General features: G+C 57.5%; 1 protein-coding gene across 2 annotated transcripts in view; it reads left to right on the top strand.

Annotated features, from left to right (window-relative positions):
* Positions 1 to 16,622, top strand: part of NRXN2 (neurexin 2) — a 100,185-nt gene that overhangs the window by 11,148 nt on the left and 72,415 nt on the right. For both annotated transcript variants that reach the window (XM_069566146.1, XM_069566145.1), the window contains exons 2-5: positions 2,002 to 2,019; positions 6,923 to 6,952; positions 9,128 to 9,199; positions 13,522 to 13,823. In XM_069566146.1, coding sequence (XP_069422247.1) covers positions 2,002 to 2,019; positions 6,923 to 6,952; positions 9,128 to 9,199; positions 13,522 to 13,823 — 422 coding nt within the window. The remainder of the gene's footprint in view (positions 1 to 2,001; positions 2,020 to 6,922; positions 6,953 to 9,127; positions 9,200 to 13,521; positions 13,824 to 16,622) is intronic.

The raw sequence follows: 16,622 nt of genomic DNA, 5'->3' as shown, positions 1-16,622 counted from the left end.
CTGAGCGCACTGCCGTGGGTGCAGAACTGGCCTGCAGGGAAAAGGCCAGGGCTACAAATACAGGTTTGGGGGTCCCTCCGCCATAAAAGTGAGCTCTCACGGAGGAGGGCGGGAGAAGAGAGAGGAGTGGAGGGCACGGGGCTGAGCCTGGAGGGGCCCATGATGGCAGGTGAGGGGCACAGGTGAATCAGCAGAAAGCAAAGTGCAGCCAGGAAGAAGAGGCCAACGAGTCCCCAGGTGCCTCGCTAGGAAGCCAGGAGACAGGGGACTCGTGCAGGCAGCAAGCTATACTTGGTCGTTCGACCTTCCTGAGTGTAGCATGACCTACCTTTGTGTCAGGTGGGAATAGGGTTTGCAATCCCCGCCATGTTGGATTATCCAGAAACCCCGAGCCTGCTTGTTTGTGCAGGAGCTAAAGAGATGAGTGTGCTGACTGGCCAAGGCCCCAGCACACGGGGGCCGAAGTGATCCCAGACACAGGGCTGCTCACGAGAGCCTGAGGGTTTTCCTGGGGGCCCCTTCCTAGCCAGCTCCCCTCCCCACCATAAAAGTCCTGTGATTCAGTTTATTTAAGCAAGTCATTGTATACATGGCTATTGGGGGATGCGGCTGCCAGGTAAAAGAAGCCCTGGGTTGTAGAGAAGTGTGTGTGTAACACATGTAGACACGTACAGGCTTGTGTGTGTGGGTTTGAAAATGCGGGATGATAGATCATAGACAAAAAAGGGAGCTGTGTTCCTCACAGGGGGTGGAGATGGGTGGGTCTCCAGCCCCTGGAGGGAGTGGGGGGTGGTGTGCAGCTCATATTATGTATTAGATCGCAGCGCGGGTATTGATTCTGCATGGAGCCTGTGTGTACTGTGGGGGCGGGTATAAGATGTGACAAATGACAGTGTGTGCTTCTGGAGTTCACCTAACCCTGAGAGCGGATGAGACAATAACACAAAGTGTGTGCATGCGGGCATGAGTGTGTCCTGAACAGCTGTTTGCCTGTGCATGTGTGTATCCTGGGGTCCACTTACACATGTGTGCGTGTGTGTAGGCCCAGCCTTCTTGAGCTTAGTTGAAGGAATCGCCTCTCGGTTCCCTCTGTTCCTTCCTTCCCTCTTGACCTACATGGTGAGCCCGAGGGACAGGCTCAGGCAGGCCCCTAAGCGGTGAGGGCTGACTGCCCAAAGGCTGTGACATGACAGAAGGGTAGGTTCAGTCTGGCTCCCCCAAATTTGACCCCTTCTACCACTGAAGTAGCCCATCCAGCCTGGGGGCATTTTGTCTCAGCCAGCTGTTGAAAAGTCATTTATCCCAGAATCGTAGAACCAGAGCCAGAAGGGGCCTCAGAGGGGCCCTAGTCCACCCATCTCCACCCTGGAGAGGCACTGGAGGCTCAGAGAGGCTGAGTGACTGGGATGGGAGTCATGCAGCAGTTTGCGACAGAAGCTGTGTACTAACCCCCAACCCCAAGGGTGGTGATGGGAAGCACGGTTGGGTCTGAGTGTGCAAAGGTCTCAGGTGTGAGTTGTGTGAGAGATTATACAGGTCTCTGCATCACGAAGTGCCTATGTGTGTCAGTGTGTCAGTGAGGGTGAGCCCTGCGTGAGCGTGTCCCCATCTGTCTCTGAGATGCGGTGGCGTGCAGGGAGGAGCGTGCTGGGGGAGGCTGGGCGCCTGACTGCCGCTCCTGGCCTGGCCTCTGATTCTCCACGTGACCTTGAACGGTTGCATCTCTGTCCTGGGCTTCAGTTTCCTGAAGTGTGACTTAGGCTCAGGTCCCCTTGGGCTCTGTGACCCTATGTGTGAGGTGCCGACTCAGGGAACAGCTTGGTCTCTCATCCCCCAGGGGCCTTCCAGGTTGGGTGACTTGTGTCCAGGCCTGGGCGGGCTAGAAGACCTTAAACCCACCTCCCATCACTCCGCGTGGAGCCTGTCCTTGGTACCCGCGTTAACGGCCCTCTTTTTCTCTCTCTCTTTGCCTCCCCCTTCCTGAACCTCGCTGGGCTATAGAGGAGCACCCCATGGAAGGTGAGTGATGCCTCTCGGTCGCTGGGAGGTGGTGGATCACTTGCTGGGGGTCTTGGCGGCCCCCTCCCCTGCCCATGTGGGGGGCCCAGGGAACGGTGTCCTCTTGGCTGCCTTGGCCCACCCCTCAACCTGTCCCCTCTTTCTGGTCTGCTGGGGAGAACGGCCCCGCAGGGCCAGTCCTTCCAGTGCCTGTCCTCAGCCCTTCCGCCCGCCGGCCTGTCTTCCTCCCTGGGAGGAGACCAGACTGGGAGCGGAGCTGGAGGGGTGGGGCTGAAGATTCACAAGTGTCCAGAAATGACTGAGAAGATATGTTTTTGCGCAGCCCAGGGGAGGAAGCGTAGAAGGACCATCCTGCCAGGGCCTGGGGGCTCGGGTAGAATTCGCTCCGGGGTCTGAAGAGTGCAGGCCAGGGCTAGCGGGTCGGGTCCCTGGGTCAGGGTGTGTGCGCTGGGTGGCCGTTTCTCCTCTTTGACACACTTGCAGTCCCCTGTCCCCTGGGCTGGCATGAGTAGGTAGGGTGGTCTGCTTCTTCCTTCAGCCCAGGCCCAGGAAAGGGCGCCGAGCGTGCCTCGCTTCAGGGTCCCTCTGTCCATTCTTTCCCTGTCTTCTGCTTCATTTGCCTTTTCTCTCTCTGGTTTTTGTCTCTGCCTCTTTTTCTCCAGGGCTCTGTTCCTGGACTTCTTTCTCTGTTTCTGTCCTTCCCGGGGCTCCCTCTGGGTTCCTGTCATTCTCTGAACCTTCTCCTCTCACTGTGCTTTTCCATGTTTCTTTTCCTTCTTCGAGGTGGACCAGATCAGGGAGAAAAAACTGGGTTGGATGGTCCAGGCTTGAAGGCAGGGCTGCAGTGGAGCTCGCGTGGCCCCCACAGGAGGGCAGGCAGGGGGCTGGGAGGGAGAGAGGGTCCTGGTCACCAAACCTGTCTCATACTTTCTTCCTGGAGCAGCGGGACTGGGAAGCATGTGGGCAGCCCACTGTGCCCTGGATGCAGGAGTCTGGGGCAGAAAGGCAAGGGGGCTTGGCTGAGTGTGGGGCTGGAACCCCCTTTCCCTTGTGGTGTCCACGTTTGGCTCGTCTCTCTCCCCGCTGTCCCTTCTCCTGGAGTGTCCTCAGGTGCCCTGATCCTGTAGGCAGGCACCCACGTGCGCGTGCGTGTGTGTGTGTGAGCCTGCGTGCACACATGTTCATGCGGCTCTGTTGTATCTGAGTGCACGTCTGTACACGTACAGTTGTGTATGCGTCTGAGTGTGTGCGGAGCTGTGTGCCTCTCCAGCGTCCTGCCTTTTGTGGCCCACGTCTCGGGAGCCTCTGTAGAAGCGTCTGCATCTGTGTCTGCATCTGTCCTGTCTGGGTCTGTCTCTCCGTGTGTCAGTGTTTACGTGTGTGCGTGTGTGTGTGTGTGTGTGTGTGTGTGTGTAAGAGAGAGAGTATGCGCGTCTGCGTGGACGCAGCCTTCTGAGGGCTGGAGATAAGATTTAGTGCTGATGTGACTTTTACTTGCTCTTGATGTCATGTCTCCTCCGGAACAAAGGGAGAGATGCAAGAGGAAGAGGGGGAAAGGGTGGAGGAGAAAGCCTGTGGGGAGGGGGCAGACAGACCAGAGGGGCGGGGGGGTGGCAAGTAGAGGCGGGAAGAGGAAGCAGGCAGCGCAGGGAGGGGCAGAGAGGGGAGAAGCCTGCTGGGGAACAGCCAGACCATGAGAAGAAGCCGGAGGGCTGGTGGGGGAGGCGCAGTGGCCTGGAGCTGAAGGGGAGAAAACAGGGAACAGTTCTCCAAACAAGTAGACTAGAGGGCCAAGAGAGGAGCTGGGTTGCGGGGACAGTGGGGACTGAGCCCCCTGAGCCATCTCTTGGGGACACCATGGTGGCCTGCTGGTCTGGATGAGGCCTTGCCTGTCAGTGGTTGGACAGCCGTGTGTGTCTATGGCTGTGTGTGTGTGTATGTATGTGTGTATATACATACACAGGGATGTGATTCATCTGTGTGTCTCTGTGGCGTGGCTGCTTGTGTCTTCCAGTCTTGTCCCCCATAGCCCTCTTTCTTCTTTCAATGCTGGTCCTCCCTGGGGTTTTGGTAGGAGAGTGAGGGGGTACGGCTGACAGTGGGGCAGCAGGTCTGCCAGGTGGTGGTTTCATGGGGGTGGACTGGGGGACTCCTCGGTGGCACTATGCTCTGGACTCTGCGGGTCCCCCTTCAGATTTCTGAGACCTCCGTGCCTTCGCCCCCTTTTCCAGTCCTTGGACACTGTGGCTCAGGCCTAGCTTTCTCCCAGGAAGCCAGCCATCGTGCTCCCCAGGCTCTTGTCAAGTATCTCCTTTTGAGGATCCTGGTAACCCTGGCTCCTTTCCCTCTAGCCTTTTGTAGCAGGGAGAGGAGACCCAGAAGCAGCCAGACAAAGTGCCCTAGGAAAGGACCCTTAGTAATGCCATCCGTCGCTGCCGGCTCTTCTTCAGGGGCTGGCGGAGGGCTGATGCCACAGGTGGAAGCAGGGAGGGGTGTAAGGAGGAGGGCCACGGCCTGGGGAGAGCAGAGAATTCAGGCCGGTGGCGAGGCAGGCTTTAGGGAGGGCGCCCTCGGGCCAGGCTGGCCTGAGCTGCGGGTTGATGGGTAGACGACGGGGCAGGGAACCGGCCTCCCCTTCCCCAAGATGGCTGGTGCTGTCATGCCTGAGGGAACCGAGCAGCTGGTTGCCGTGGTGACAGAGGAGAGTGCCGCATGCTAATGAGGCTGGCGGGGAGCCGGGCAGTGCAAGGGTCTGCAAGGCGGAGAAGCCGCTGCCCCCAGCAGTGGTGCTGGTGCGGGCCTGTGGGGACAGAAGCGGGGTTCACAGGGCACTCGGCTCTTGGGCCTGGAAGACCTGGATGAGGGGCTAGGGCCCCAGGTCTAGGTCCTGCAAGTAGGGGGTTTGGAAGAAGATGGTAATTTTGGAGGAAACAGTTGGTGGGGGCATTCGGAGCAGGGAATGAGACTCGTCCAAATACTTGGGTTCCCTCCAGTTTTGTGGTTGAAACCTGTGTCTCCCCAAGAGCTCTTCTGTCCAGAGGCAGCCCTCAGCAGCTGTGCTCCCCTCCCCCAGCTGGCCTCGGACCCAGAGGTGGGGAGAGACTAGAAGGGGGCAGCAGGAACCATTCGCCCATCTTGCTCAGGGCCCAGGCCCTTGGCCCTCCACCATGCCCTTCTGGCCTTTTTGCTGTCTTTCTTTCTGGAACCCAGGCATCCTGACCCTCAGCCTTGCCTCAGAGACAGCTGGGGCACTTTCCCCTATCTTCTGTCCTGATCCTGCCTTTCTGCCTCCAGGGCCCACATCTCATGATCACAGCCCCTGGGGTGGTTTCCAAGGGTGATGCGGTGCTGCAAGGCCCTTCCTTCCTCACTCGCTTGGCCAGACCCCACGGGCGCAGGGGTGGGGAGGTGAGGGCGGAGGTTGGTGGGACTGACTGGTTGCCTAGGGGAGCCCCGGGCTCTCAGCTCAGCTGTGGGCCTGGTGCTGCTAGCCTCTCTGAAGGGGAGTTTTTCTTGACTGGTGACTTTCAGGGACTTGGGTACTGGTCGAGTGGATCAGAGTCTCTCCCCCCAAGGCCAAGGGGGCCCCCAAATCAGAGCTGACAAGGCTCTCTCAAGGGACCAAGGCAATTCTGAAAAAAATCCCAACTAATCTTGCTCTCAATCTTGGATGTAGGGCTGGTGTTTCCCATTTCTAAAATTCAGCTCTTGGGGCAGCTCGGAGGGGACCTGGCTGGAGTAAGAGGATCCGTAGAATAGGTTTTGTTTTTTTTCATAAAATAGTTTTGAGTGAGGTGTGTTGGCCTCTCAGGGAGCTCCCTCCTGGGGGTCCTGGCTGACCTCTTTTGTCTTTGCTGTCAGAGGGTGCTGGCCTAGCCTCCCAGGCCTCCCCATGGAAGGTCCCAGACCCCCATTCTTTCTTTATTTAATTTTTTGGCCACGCCCCCCAAAATTTTAGTTTCCGGACTCCCTGGGGCCCCCTGCAGCAGAAGTGTGGCGTTTCAGCCACTGGACCACCAGAGACGTCCCAAGACCCCCTCCTTGACCCAGGATGCCCCTAGATTCTGCTTCCTCCTAACTGCTGCTGCTCTTTGTCCTCCTGAGCCCCCATTTTCTCGCAGAACCCGGGTGTGCAAGGTCCCTGCTACCCGTTCCAAGGCTGTGGGGGGTGCAGCTTGGGCGATGGGGCCTGGATAGAGGCTTTTCCACAGCCTCCTTTGGTGGGAGAGGCTGTCCTGGCCCAGGCTCCTCGTGCCCCAGTCCTTCTGTCTCTGCCAGGCTCGTGGGATGGGGTGGAGGGTGGAGATCCCGCTTGCTAGCTCAATCCCATGCTAACAGGACACTCTCTCTCTCTCCAGGTGGCTTTGATTTTTGTGTCGTGTTTTATTTTCTCCTTCATCCGAATCGTTTTTCTCGTTGACTGTTTTTTTTTTCTCTCCGCCTCCCGGAAGAAAAAAAAAAGAAAAAAAGAAAAAGGAAAAAGCAGCCCTCCCAGCCTCATGCTTCTCCTCCTTTTCCTTTTTTTTTTCGGCAAGAAGAAAAAAAAAGAAACCAAACTCTCCTCTCCCCTGCAGTAATTCCCTGCCCCCTCCTTCCTCTGGTTCTGCCTGTACCCAGTCCCCCTTTCCGGCGCCCCCTTCTCTCTCTCTCTCTCCCCATCTCGTGCCCTCCACCTTCTATTTCGGCATCGGGGCCCCTCCCCTCAGCTCTGGGCTGGGGGCTTTCCCCCGATGTCTGTCACAAGTTAAAAGGGTTTTTAAATTGTGGCAGCAAAAGCTTTTTTCTCCCCTCTCTCTGGCTGATTTTGATGACTCGTGTTTTCTTTGTTTCTTTCCCCTTTTCTTTCTTTTTTTCTTCTTTTTTTTTTTCTCCTCTCTTTCTTTCTCTCCTTCCCCTTTCCAAGGTCCGGCTCACCTGACGTTAAACAGCGAAGGTATGGTTTGAAGCTCTGGTTTGGTTTGGATTGGATGGCCCCCAACCTGCGCCTGGATTTTTCTGGCCCCGCCCCTCCCCCTCTCCCCTCCCCCTCCCCCACCTGCCCCGCCTCCTTCCTGCCTTCCTACCCTCTTCCTCTGCCATATCTTTATTTTATTGGGTGCTGGGGCAGGGGGGCGGGGGGCTGGTCCCGGTGTGTACTCTCCCCTCCCCTAACTCCCCCGACTCACTCCATCCGCCCTCATCCCACCTTGGTTTCTGACATCAAGAGATGTTTGAACTCCTGCCGTTGTCTCCAGTCACCTTTTTTGCGTTTTCCTGATAGTGTATCTTGCTTTTTTTTTTTTTCTTTCTCATGGTGGTGTTTTATTTCCTTCCACTCATTCTGATCATTCTTTCTCTTCTGTGAACCCAAATACAAAGAGAAAAGCATGGGCTGGAGGAAGAGGATTTTAGGCAGCCTCATTCCCCTCACCCTGCTGCTGTGGGATACCTCCTTTCCACAGCCCCCCCGTGCCACCCCACCCTGGCCCATACACCCTCGCCGGTGACTTGAGGATGTCTCCTGACCCTGTTTGACAGATGAGGGCATTTAAGCCCAGAGAGATGAAGTGACTTGCTAGTGATTACACAGCCTTTAATTGGTGGTACCGTTGGGACTGCTCAGCTATTTTTAGCCTCCCTTCGACCAAGTCCTTACTGTCTTTAAAAGCCCTGGTGTTCAGCAAACCTGGAGACAGAGCCCAGGAGTCCTGACCACGATCCCCCAGCTCTGACCTTCCTGTCACTGACTCCCTCCCAGACCCTCAGGCACTGCTCCCCTGCCCAGGGTGGTTCTCTGTCGGGGCTCACCTTCCAGAGAGATGGGGTGATGGTCTTAGCCTGTAAGCAGGAGAGGCCTACAGGATGCAGGCTGGGCTGTGGGGAGAGACTGAGATCTGGAATGTGATGGATTTAGGCCTGGGGCGGTAGAGACCTGGAATTCGTGCAGGGATGTGAAATTATGGCAAGAAATGTGTGAAGGGAGGAAGTCCCGAGTGGGTAGTCAGGGCCTGGCGGGTTGATTCCCATCCTTCTTGCCTCTCAGTGCCTGGTTCTGGAGATGCCAGCTATGGCTTACCATTGTCATAGATGAAGGCCTGAAGGATTCCCTAAAGCCCCCACCCCCATCCCCACGCCACCCCCGAAAGGCCGCAGCTCAGGCATTATTCTAGCTTTAGTTCTGGGGGTTGGGGTTGGAGTCAGGGCCCAGACAGGGACTTTTAAACTCCATCCTTGAGTTCCCCTCAAGAACCATCTCCTAGGGGCTGGTGGTAGCTGTGGTGCCTGGGAGTCACTGGTCGGGGTGGGCAGAGAGCTCAAGGCAGCCTGGGGCCCAGATGTGGTGACATGTGCTTGTGGGGACTTTGGAGAGGAGGCCCAGGGTCAGGGGACTGGGCAGCGGGGAGCGAGATGTCCTCCCTGAGAAAGGCCTTCCTGCTCCCACGGTGAGCTCGGCCTGGCAGGACCTGCTGGTGTGCACGGCCCTGCTGCGGGCACCATGCAAGGACCAGGAGCCAAGGGAGCGTGACCCCGCCCCTGGAAAGCCCCTCAGTCTGACTGGCCAAGAAGTGGACGAAGGCAACCTTGAGAGCACACACTGCAGTAAATGAACAGCTGTAGACGGAGAAGCAGGCTTGCCTTGAATATGGCAGAGAACAGAAGAGGGGTTTGGTGTGGGAACGGGGGCCGTTTTAGAAGAGGGGTTGCTGTGTCAAGCTATTGCATGAGCGGAAGAGCAGGAACCTGGCCCAGCAGGTCGGGGTCGAGAGTGGCCGTGAACGTTCAGGGCCCCCAGGACCAGAGGGCTGTCCCATTGGCAGGCGGTCGGGCAGAAGGGGCTCCTCAACCAGCAATGAGGCCTCTGCTCTTCCATCCTAATCTCCCCAGCCCTGGGCAAGGGGTGGAATCCATGGCTGAGTCTGATGGGGTTTGTGGGGCTGGTGTTCTTGGTTTGTCAACCAGCTCCTTCTCCAGAGGCCCTGAAGCAAATGAGTATCCAGAGCACACTCCCACCCCCACTGTACCTCCAGGCAGGTGCTCTGCCCTGGAAAAGGCCCTCTATCACCTCAAGGCTGGGGTGGGACTGCCTGGCTAGCCCCCTGTGCCTGACTCCCCAATTCTGCTTCTCCAGTAGGGTCCTTACTGTTCTCCGAGGGGGGGGCCGGGAGAGGAGGAGCCGGCGATGTGCACCAGTCGTCAAAAGGTCAGTGACCCCACGGTCCCCAGAGAGCCCAGCCCTTACCACCCCCGCAGGCCAACTTCACTTCCTGGAGGGCAGCAGAGTCAACAGAGGCCTCGAGCCTTCTCCTGGCTCTGAGGTCTACCCCGCACTCGTAGTACCTGCCCTGGTGTGAAGGGTCACAGAGCTCCATCTCTTTCCCAAAGCCCTGTTGTCCTGATGACCTATTTCTAGAACACAGATGTCTTCTTGTGGCAGTTGTTTAGGCCAAAGAACAGGGATGCCTTGAGAGTACCTGTTTCCCTGGGAGAGTGGCTGGGCAGCAGGTTCGACACCCCGTTTAACCGTCACATTCTGAAGGCATGCTTGGTGTCAGCCCAGGGGGATTCTGGTGAAGACACTGGCATTTTTAATAGGTATGTAACACAGGCGTCACTTTAGTGAGCCTTCACCCCCCCCCACCCCCCACCCCCCGCCGGTGGAAGGGCTTGTGGCCCTTGGTTTACAGATGAGGAGACTGACCTCACCAATGCCCCTGAGGCCAGCCTGGGGCCCTTTATCCTGTCTCAGGGCTGTAGGTTTCAAGCTCCCTATTTTTCCTGCACTAAGGCTATCTCTTAAGAGAATCTCTTCCTAAGAAGTTTGCAGGGCAGGGAAGCAACCCCTCAACGAGCTCCAGTGGGTGCCAAGCCCTAGGGCCATCAAGTCCTGTTCTTTAGGATGTGCTGTTCTGTTGGCCTCGATTTCTGCCATCTCTGCCCTCTTCCCCAGCCGTTTGGTATCTCTTTCAGCTGACTCTCGAAAAACAGCTAGGCCACCCGCGGTGGAAGTCTCCCCCAAGTTCCCTCGGCAAACCCCAGACTCTGCTCGGCGTTCCCTTTGTCTTCACATTCATTATATCACTCGCCACACGGCATCGTAACTGTCACTTTACCTGGTTGCCTCCCCCTCTCAACCAAGCTCCCTGAGGACAGTGATTGGGTATTTTCGTTCATATACCCCCAGTGTTTTCCACAGCTCCTGGCACATATGTAGGCGTGTACTCAGCAGATTTATTTTAAATGGGTGAATGGGCTCTGTCCTCAAGGGGCTCATTGACGTTCTAACAAATAACTACAATACAGTGTTGGTACATGCAAAGTATAGGCAAAGTGTAGACTTTGTGCAGAGGAGTTAATTTATTCATTGATGGAGAGAGAGAGAGGCAGTGCATATACACACAGAACGTTACATCCCAGTAACACAAGTCGTTTATTTGTGGAATGGTTTACAGTTTAGGAAGCCTCACCCCATCCAGTCTCTTTCTAGATGCCCACAGCAACCTGGGAGGTAGGCAGCTGATCAGCTTCTTTGTCCTGAGGAGGAAGCTGGGCCTTAGAGATGCTGCCTCTTGGCCAAGGTCACAAAGCTGGTGCAAGAGCCAGCATTAGTGCCCAGGTCTTCTTTTTCACATCATACTTCCTCTCAAGGGAGCAGTACAAGATGTTACTAGGCAGTAAGTGCCAAATGAGCAGAACAGACAGCTGTAGTGCTTGAGAGCAGGGAGGGGCTAAGGGGGCTGGAGACCTTCCCAGAGGAGGGCTTTGAGCAGGGCCTGAAAAGGAGGCGGCTGCTCTGCCCCTCACGGCCTTTAAAGGTTCAGGACCATAACAGCTGGTCTCCAGCTACATCCAGCTTGACTGGGGACACTGGTAGGGCTCCACTTCCCCGACCCTGGGAGACAAACGAGTGTCAGCAGAGACCCCTTGCCTGTGCCAGGGACGGTTAGGAGTGGTAATGTTCAAGTGATGCTGGGAGTTGTAGTTCTGGGGCGTCTACACGGCGGCGGGATGGGAGCGAGCGCCCCCTGCTGTTCCATGTCCCGCTCCTTTCAGATCTGCTTCACACTCTTGGGAGTTCAGTGGGCCTGGCAACCCCCACATCCTTACCTGACAGACGGCCCCCCCATCCCCACCAATCCCAAGAGTTCCTTCTGCTTCCTCCCCACCCCAGGGCGGTCTCTGTCTGTCCTTCCCACTGTTCTTGGGTTTTCTGGTTCACATTTACTCATCTCTTCTCCGTCGCTCTCCTCCAGTTCTTCCAGGTTCCCTCTGGCTCCTCCAAGCCTCTTCCCATCCCTGGCCTGCTGGGTCTCTGGCGGCGGCAGGCAATGGAGGACACGTTTACTCTGGCTCCTCTCCCAGGAGATGGGAGCGGAGCCTGGAAGAGTCGAGGAATGGCCTCGTCTCTCCACTTTGCCTTGGCAGCCGGGGTCCGGCTCTAGGCCCGCCTCTCTCCTTTTCACAGGGCTCTTTTGTTCTCTTCCAATCACTTTTCCACGTGGTTGCCTTATTCTTTCCTTTCTTTCTGTTTGACTCTCCTTTTAATATTTTCTTTGCCGTGAAGGTGAGGGAGTGGGAGGGGAGGCCGGGCTTTCGGGAGAGACTAGGACATGGAGCAAACTCAAGGTCAAACACGTTCCCTTTTCTGGTCCTTGAGCCCCCCCGGCTCTGCCAGTGCCTGGGCAGCAGGCCTGGTTGCTATGGAAACAGCAAGGCCTTGGCTTCCTTTCCCTAGAGGTCTCTGTCCCCCTTTCCTTGCTGGCCCTCTTCCATCACCCTTACCTGTCCCCTCCCGGTTAGTGCTTGTCTTTATCCAGATTGCTTCCCCATCATCTCTTGCTCATTCCCAACTCTGTGCTGTCTCCAGACCCCTTCTGTCCCCCATGGTCCATCTTTCTCCTTCTCCACATGGCCTGCCTCCACATCACCATTCTTCCCTACTTTTCCCTCCTTGTCTCTCCTTGACTCCTCTTTGTTTTCTGGCCCTCTCTGCTGGAGCCCTCAGGTGGGCAGAGTGGGGCTTCCAGCTGTCCCCATGTGGCCCGTGCCCCACCAGCCATTGCTGCCCCACAGCCTCAGGAAACCGGGCCTCGCCAGCTGCAGCGAGTGCTGTGCCAGGCTCTGGGGCAGCAGCTGGTGCCTTGGCATCCGGAGGCAGTGAGGACTGAGTCTGCGGGCAGCCTGCCCGGAGGGAGAGCAGAGCTGTTGTGCAGGGGAGGGGCATCTGCAGGAGGCGCACCAGAGAGCCCCGGCTTCCACACGCCATGCTGATGGTGGGGCTTGGCACATTGTGGGCAGGTGGCTTCTGAGGGCCGAATGCCCTGCCTCTTCCTGGGCCTGGGGGCCTGTGCTGAGAAACTCCACCCTTCACGAAGGCCCTCAGCCGGCTGTCTCGTTCACTCCCAGCCTCACCTGCGAGATGGGTGGGCCCAGCTGGGAGAGTCCTGTCAGAGTCCAGGTCCTCTGTGCTCCCTGGACTCCAGGGCCCGTTTTCTTCCCTTGACGGATGTGGGCTCTGGCTTGTGAAGGTGTAGGGTTAGGACCCCACCTTCCCGCCACTAAGCCGTTGTCATCCATTTGTAGAAAGCTAAATGCCCCTAAGGCCCTTCCAATTGTTTTCACTTCTGTTTAGAGTGCCAGTGAAAGGAGCCCTATGCTGGGTGTACACACACACACACACACACACACACACACGAGCCAGGCCTGCCTGTGTATCTTGCCTCCAGTCATCTCCTGGAACATAGGGGTCCTACACCTGCCCTCTGGCCACCCTCGGAGGCGCTCAACCTAGGACCTGTCAGCACTGTCCTCTCAGGTTGGACTAGGAAGTTGGAGGGGATGGTGACAGCGATCGCGGTGGCCTCCTGTGTAAGCCCCGCCCCCTGCTCCCTGGCACATCTGTCACCCACATCACCCTCCCATGTGTCTTCCCCTTGCCCCCCACCCCATTCTCTCCATTTGCTCAGTGCTATGAAGCAGGCCTACGAGTCCCATCCCAGGTGGTCAGGCTTGAGACTGTTCCCAGGCAGTGAGAATGGCCATCACCAGAAAAGAGGCAGGAGGGGGAAGTGGGCTGCACTCAGGAGACCCTTGGTGCCCCGCCATAGGGGGACACTCTAGGAAGACTTCAGGTGCAGCCTCTTGTTTCTCTTCCGCATCTTTCTGTTAAGGGGAGTGGCTGGGGGAGGGCTGGTTGGGGAGGAGACGGTGAGACTGCCCGCTTCTGTCTGCTTCGCCTGGCCCTGTGGCAGCTTAATTGTCAGCTGTCAGTGTGAGAGCCACTTAGCAGCCTCCTGCCTTGGAGCTAGGTGTGGAGGAAGCTGCTTCTGACAGCAAAGACGTCGGGGTCCAGAGAGGAGGGGGTCAGTGGGAGGAGGCAGGGGAGGGGAGAGAGCCTACAGCTTGCAATTGGGATCGAGAGGCTCTGGGTGCCCTGGACCTACGCCCGGTGGCTGGAGGGGAAGAGGGAGGTCTGGAGTGCCCACGCCGCTCAGCCCTCTTCCGTTTCCCTACGGCGGCATCCAGGCAAGGAAGAGTTTGTGGCGACCTTCAAGGGCAATGAGTTCTTCTGCTACGACCTGTCACACAACCCGATCCAGAGCAGCACGGACGAGATTACGCTGGCCTTCCGCACCCTGCAGCGCAATGGGCTGATGCTGCACACGGGCAAGTCGGCCGACTACGTCAACCTGTCCCTCAAATCCGGGGCAGTCTGGCTCGTCATCAACCTGGGCTCGGGAGCCTTTGAAGCCCTGGTGGAACCCGTCAACGGCAAGTTCAACGACAACGCCTGGCACGATGTCCGGGTCACTCGAAACCTGCGCCAGGTAGGGGGAGCAGGAAGAAGGCCAGGGGCCAGCGGCGTCTGAGGCAGAATGGGAGTGGGGAGCGAGGCCACCGGGATGCGGGGCCAGGCATCAGGCCCAGTGGCAGGGTGTGGTTCTGAAGAATGTTTAGGCTTTGGGTGGGCTGGTAGGGGCCAGGAGTGTGGCTGCTGTGGGCAGGCTGCAAGGACCAGGATCCACGCTAGGGAGGAGGCTGCGGAGATGTCCAGGGCCAGAGCCTGGGGGAAGAGGAAGGGCTGGGCTAGGATTGATGCTGGTGACTTGGTGCTGAGGTTTCAAGGGCTGGGGTTGAAAAATCAGGGGAACTGGCAGCAGGGCAATTCAGGACATGGAGGGGTGAGACAGAACCTGAATGATGGGCCATGGGGGGTGCTCTGGGATGGGGAGACACTGGCCAGACCCTGGAGGGGCAGGTGTCCAGTTAAGGCAGAAAGTCTAGGACACATGGGGTGGGATGTGGCCTGCCCTTAGGCAGGGCCTTTGGGGCTGGTCTCAGAGCAGGGTCGGGGCAGCAGATGTGAGCAGGGAACCAGGTGGAGAGGTGCTTGGTCCTGCCTCTCCTCTGGCAGCACCCCAATTCTCTCCTGTCCCGTCCTGTTCCTCCAAAGGGGTGCAGGCTCTCCCAGGGGCTCTTGATTGTCTTGCCGTGGCTTCTAGGCCTGCCCTTGCAGGAGCTCAGGAGACTCTTGAGGCGGCCCCTAAAGTCAGGACAGAGCTCTTCTTAGCGTCCCCAGACACCCCCCACCCTGGAGGAGTGCCGATGCTTCTGGGCATCGACTGTCCTCAGTAGCTCTTGCCTCTCACAAGGTGCAGGGAGGCTGCAGCAGGCGAAGGACTCTCTCTGGCCAGGCTCCTGCTCGACAGCAGCCCCCACAGCTTGTTTCCAGCCCTGAGAAGTTCCTGCCTCAAGTGCGCTCCAAACCAGAGCCTTTTTTGAAAGCAGATGAGGCTGCTGTGCATCCTTGGTGGCTTCCGTCTCCACCTCCGGACTCCTTGCCCTGCTCAGTTGGGGCCTGGGGCCTGGGTGCCAGGCTCCTGCTGGTCCCTTTCTCTGGGTCCACCGCTTTCTCTCGTGGCTGGTGGCAGGGATGCTTTCCCAGCTCCATTCCAGCAGGCTAAGTGCAGCCAGGACCGTGGAACCCCTGAGCCCTGGGAGGCACCGTCTGGGCTGGTTTGGAGCTCTTCTCTCACTTGGTGCCTTCTCTTATTTCCTGGTTCTGGCTGAACTTCTTGGTGCATGAACTTCTGTTGTCTCTCCTCTTCACCATCACTGGCAACTTCCTTCTCCTCCTCTCCTTCCTCCCGCCGAAGGCTCCTGGGGGGCAGGGGCCTTCAGACCTCACATTGTTCTTACTTGCTCCTCTTCAACCCCCTGAGTCACGATCTAATGGGGCATCCCCCTCAACGGTGACTTCCTCTTGCTGTCAGGACACCATGACTAATCCACCTGCTCTTTCCAAGCCGCTGCTCCCTGCTGTAGTCGGGCTCCCACCCAGGCACCTGTCCTCAGTGCTCCCCAAGCTCGGAAGAGCCGCATCGTCGCCTGAGCCGGCTGGAGGGCTGCCCTGTTCACTGCAGGGCTAGGCAGAGTTGCCTTCTTGCTGCTGTTCCCTGCCCAGGACAGGTGCTGTCACCTGGGACTGCCTTTGGCAACACACTGCAAGCCCAGGGTCCTTACCCGTGTGTCCTCTGGCCAATGCATTGTCCATCTACACAGGATGTGTGCTCAGTCGTGCAGTCACGTCTGACTCTGCTGTGGCCCCCTGGACTGCAGCCCACCTGACTCTTCTGCCCATGGGGTTTTCCAGGCAAGAATACTGGAGTGGGTTGCCATTTCCTTCTCCAGGAGATCTTCCTGACCCAGGGATTGAACCCCAGTCTCCTGTGTCCCCTGCACTGGCAGGCGGGTTCTTTAGCACTGCACCACGTGGGAAGTCCTACACAGGGTACTGAGGGGAAAAAGACACGGTCCCACCCTCCCAGCCCTTTGGCTCTTGAGGAGACAGGATGAGTCTGCTAAAAGTGATCAGAGCCAATCCACACAAGCATCAGCTAAGTGGCAAGAATCTCAAATGTTCTAGGAACTCGAGAGACACAGGCAAGTGCGAGAGGTTGTGACCAGGGAAGGTGGGAAAGCCACCTAGAAGTGGTGAGGCCTGGCCTCGCAGCTTCAGGATGGGCAGTGACTCACAGTAGCCTCCTCCGGCACTCACAGAGTTTTGGGTCTGAGCTGGTGACGGATGCAGACCACTTCCTCTGGCTGGCTCTACCAGACAGTTAGAGCAGAGTCAGGTCATATTGACCCAAACACAAGCCTTCGGGGCTCAGGGGCTATCTGCTTCAAGACTTTGATTGAGAGGTCTTTTTAGAAAGGGTTTCTGGAGAGCTGTATTTGACTCAAGTTCACATCCTTAAGTGTGAGCTACAGCCCTTTTTGTGTCATTGTGACCATCGGGGAGATGGCTGTGCTCTGGATTCATTGCCAAGTCCATCCTCCTCAGGCCTTTTGAGTGTCTGGTTCTCAACTGAGGGAGGGGTGCCCCCAAGAGATTCTGGAAATGTCTGGAAGCATTTTGGGTGTCAGAGCTTGGGGAGGGTGCTACTGGCATTTACTGGGTAGAGGCCAAGATACTGCTAAACATCTCCCAATGCACAGGACAGCCTCACAGCAAAGAACGATCTGGCCCCAAGTGTTGGTAGTGCTGAGGAGAAGAAATGGTGCAGACAAGGGCCTCGTGGCATTCTGGGATTGGAAAGATCCTTTTGTGATTTGAGGGGTAA

The sequence above is a fragment of the Ovis canadensis genome, chromosome 21 (assembly GCF_042477335.2).
Source record: "Ovis canadensis isolate MfBH-ARS-UI-01 breed Bighorn chromosome 21, ARS-UI_OviCan_v2, whole genome shotgun sequence".
NCBI classification, from domain to species: domain Eukaryota; kingdom Metazoa; phylum Chordata; class Mammalia; order Artiodactyla; family Bovidae; genus Ovis; species Ovis canadensis.
Note: the sequence above shows the minus strand (reverse complement) of the source record. Positions and strands in the feature narration are given on the sequence as shown.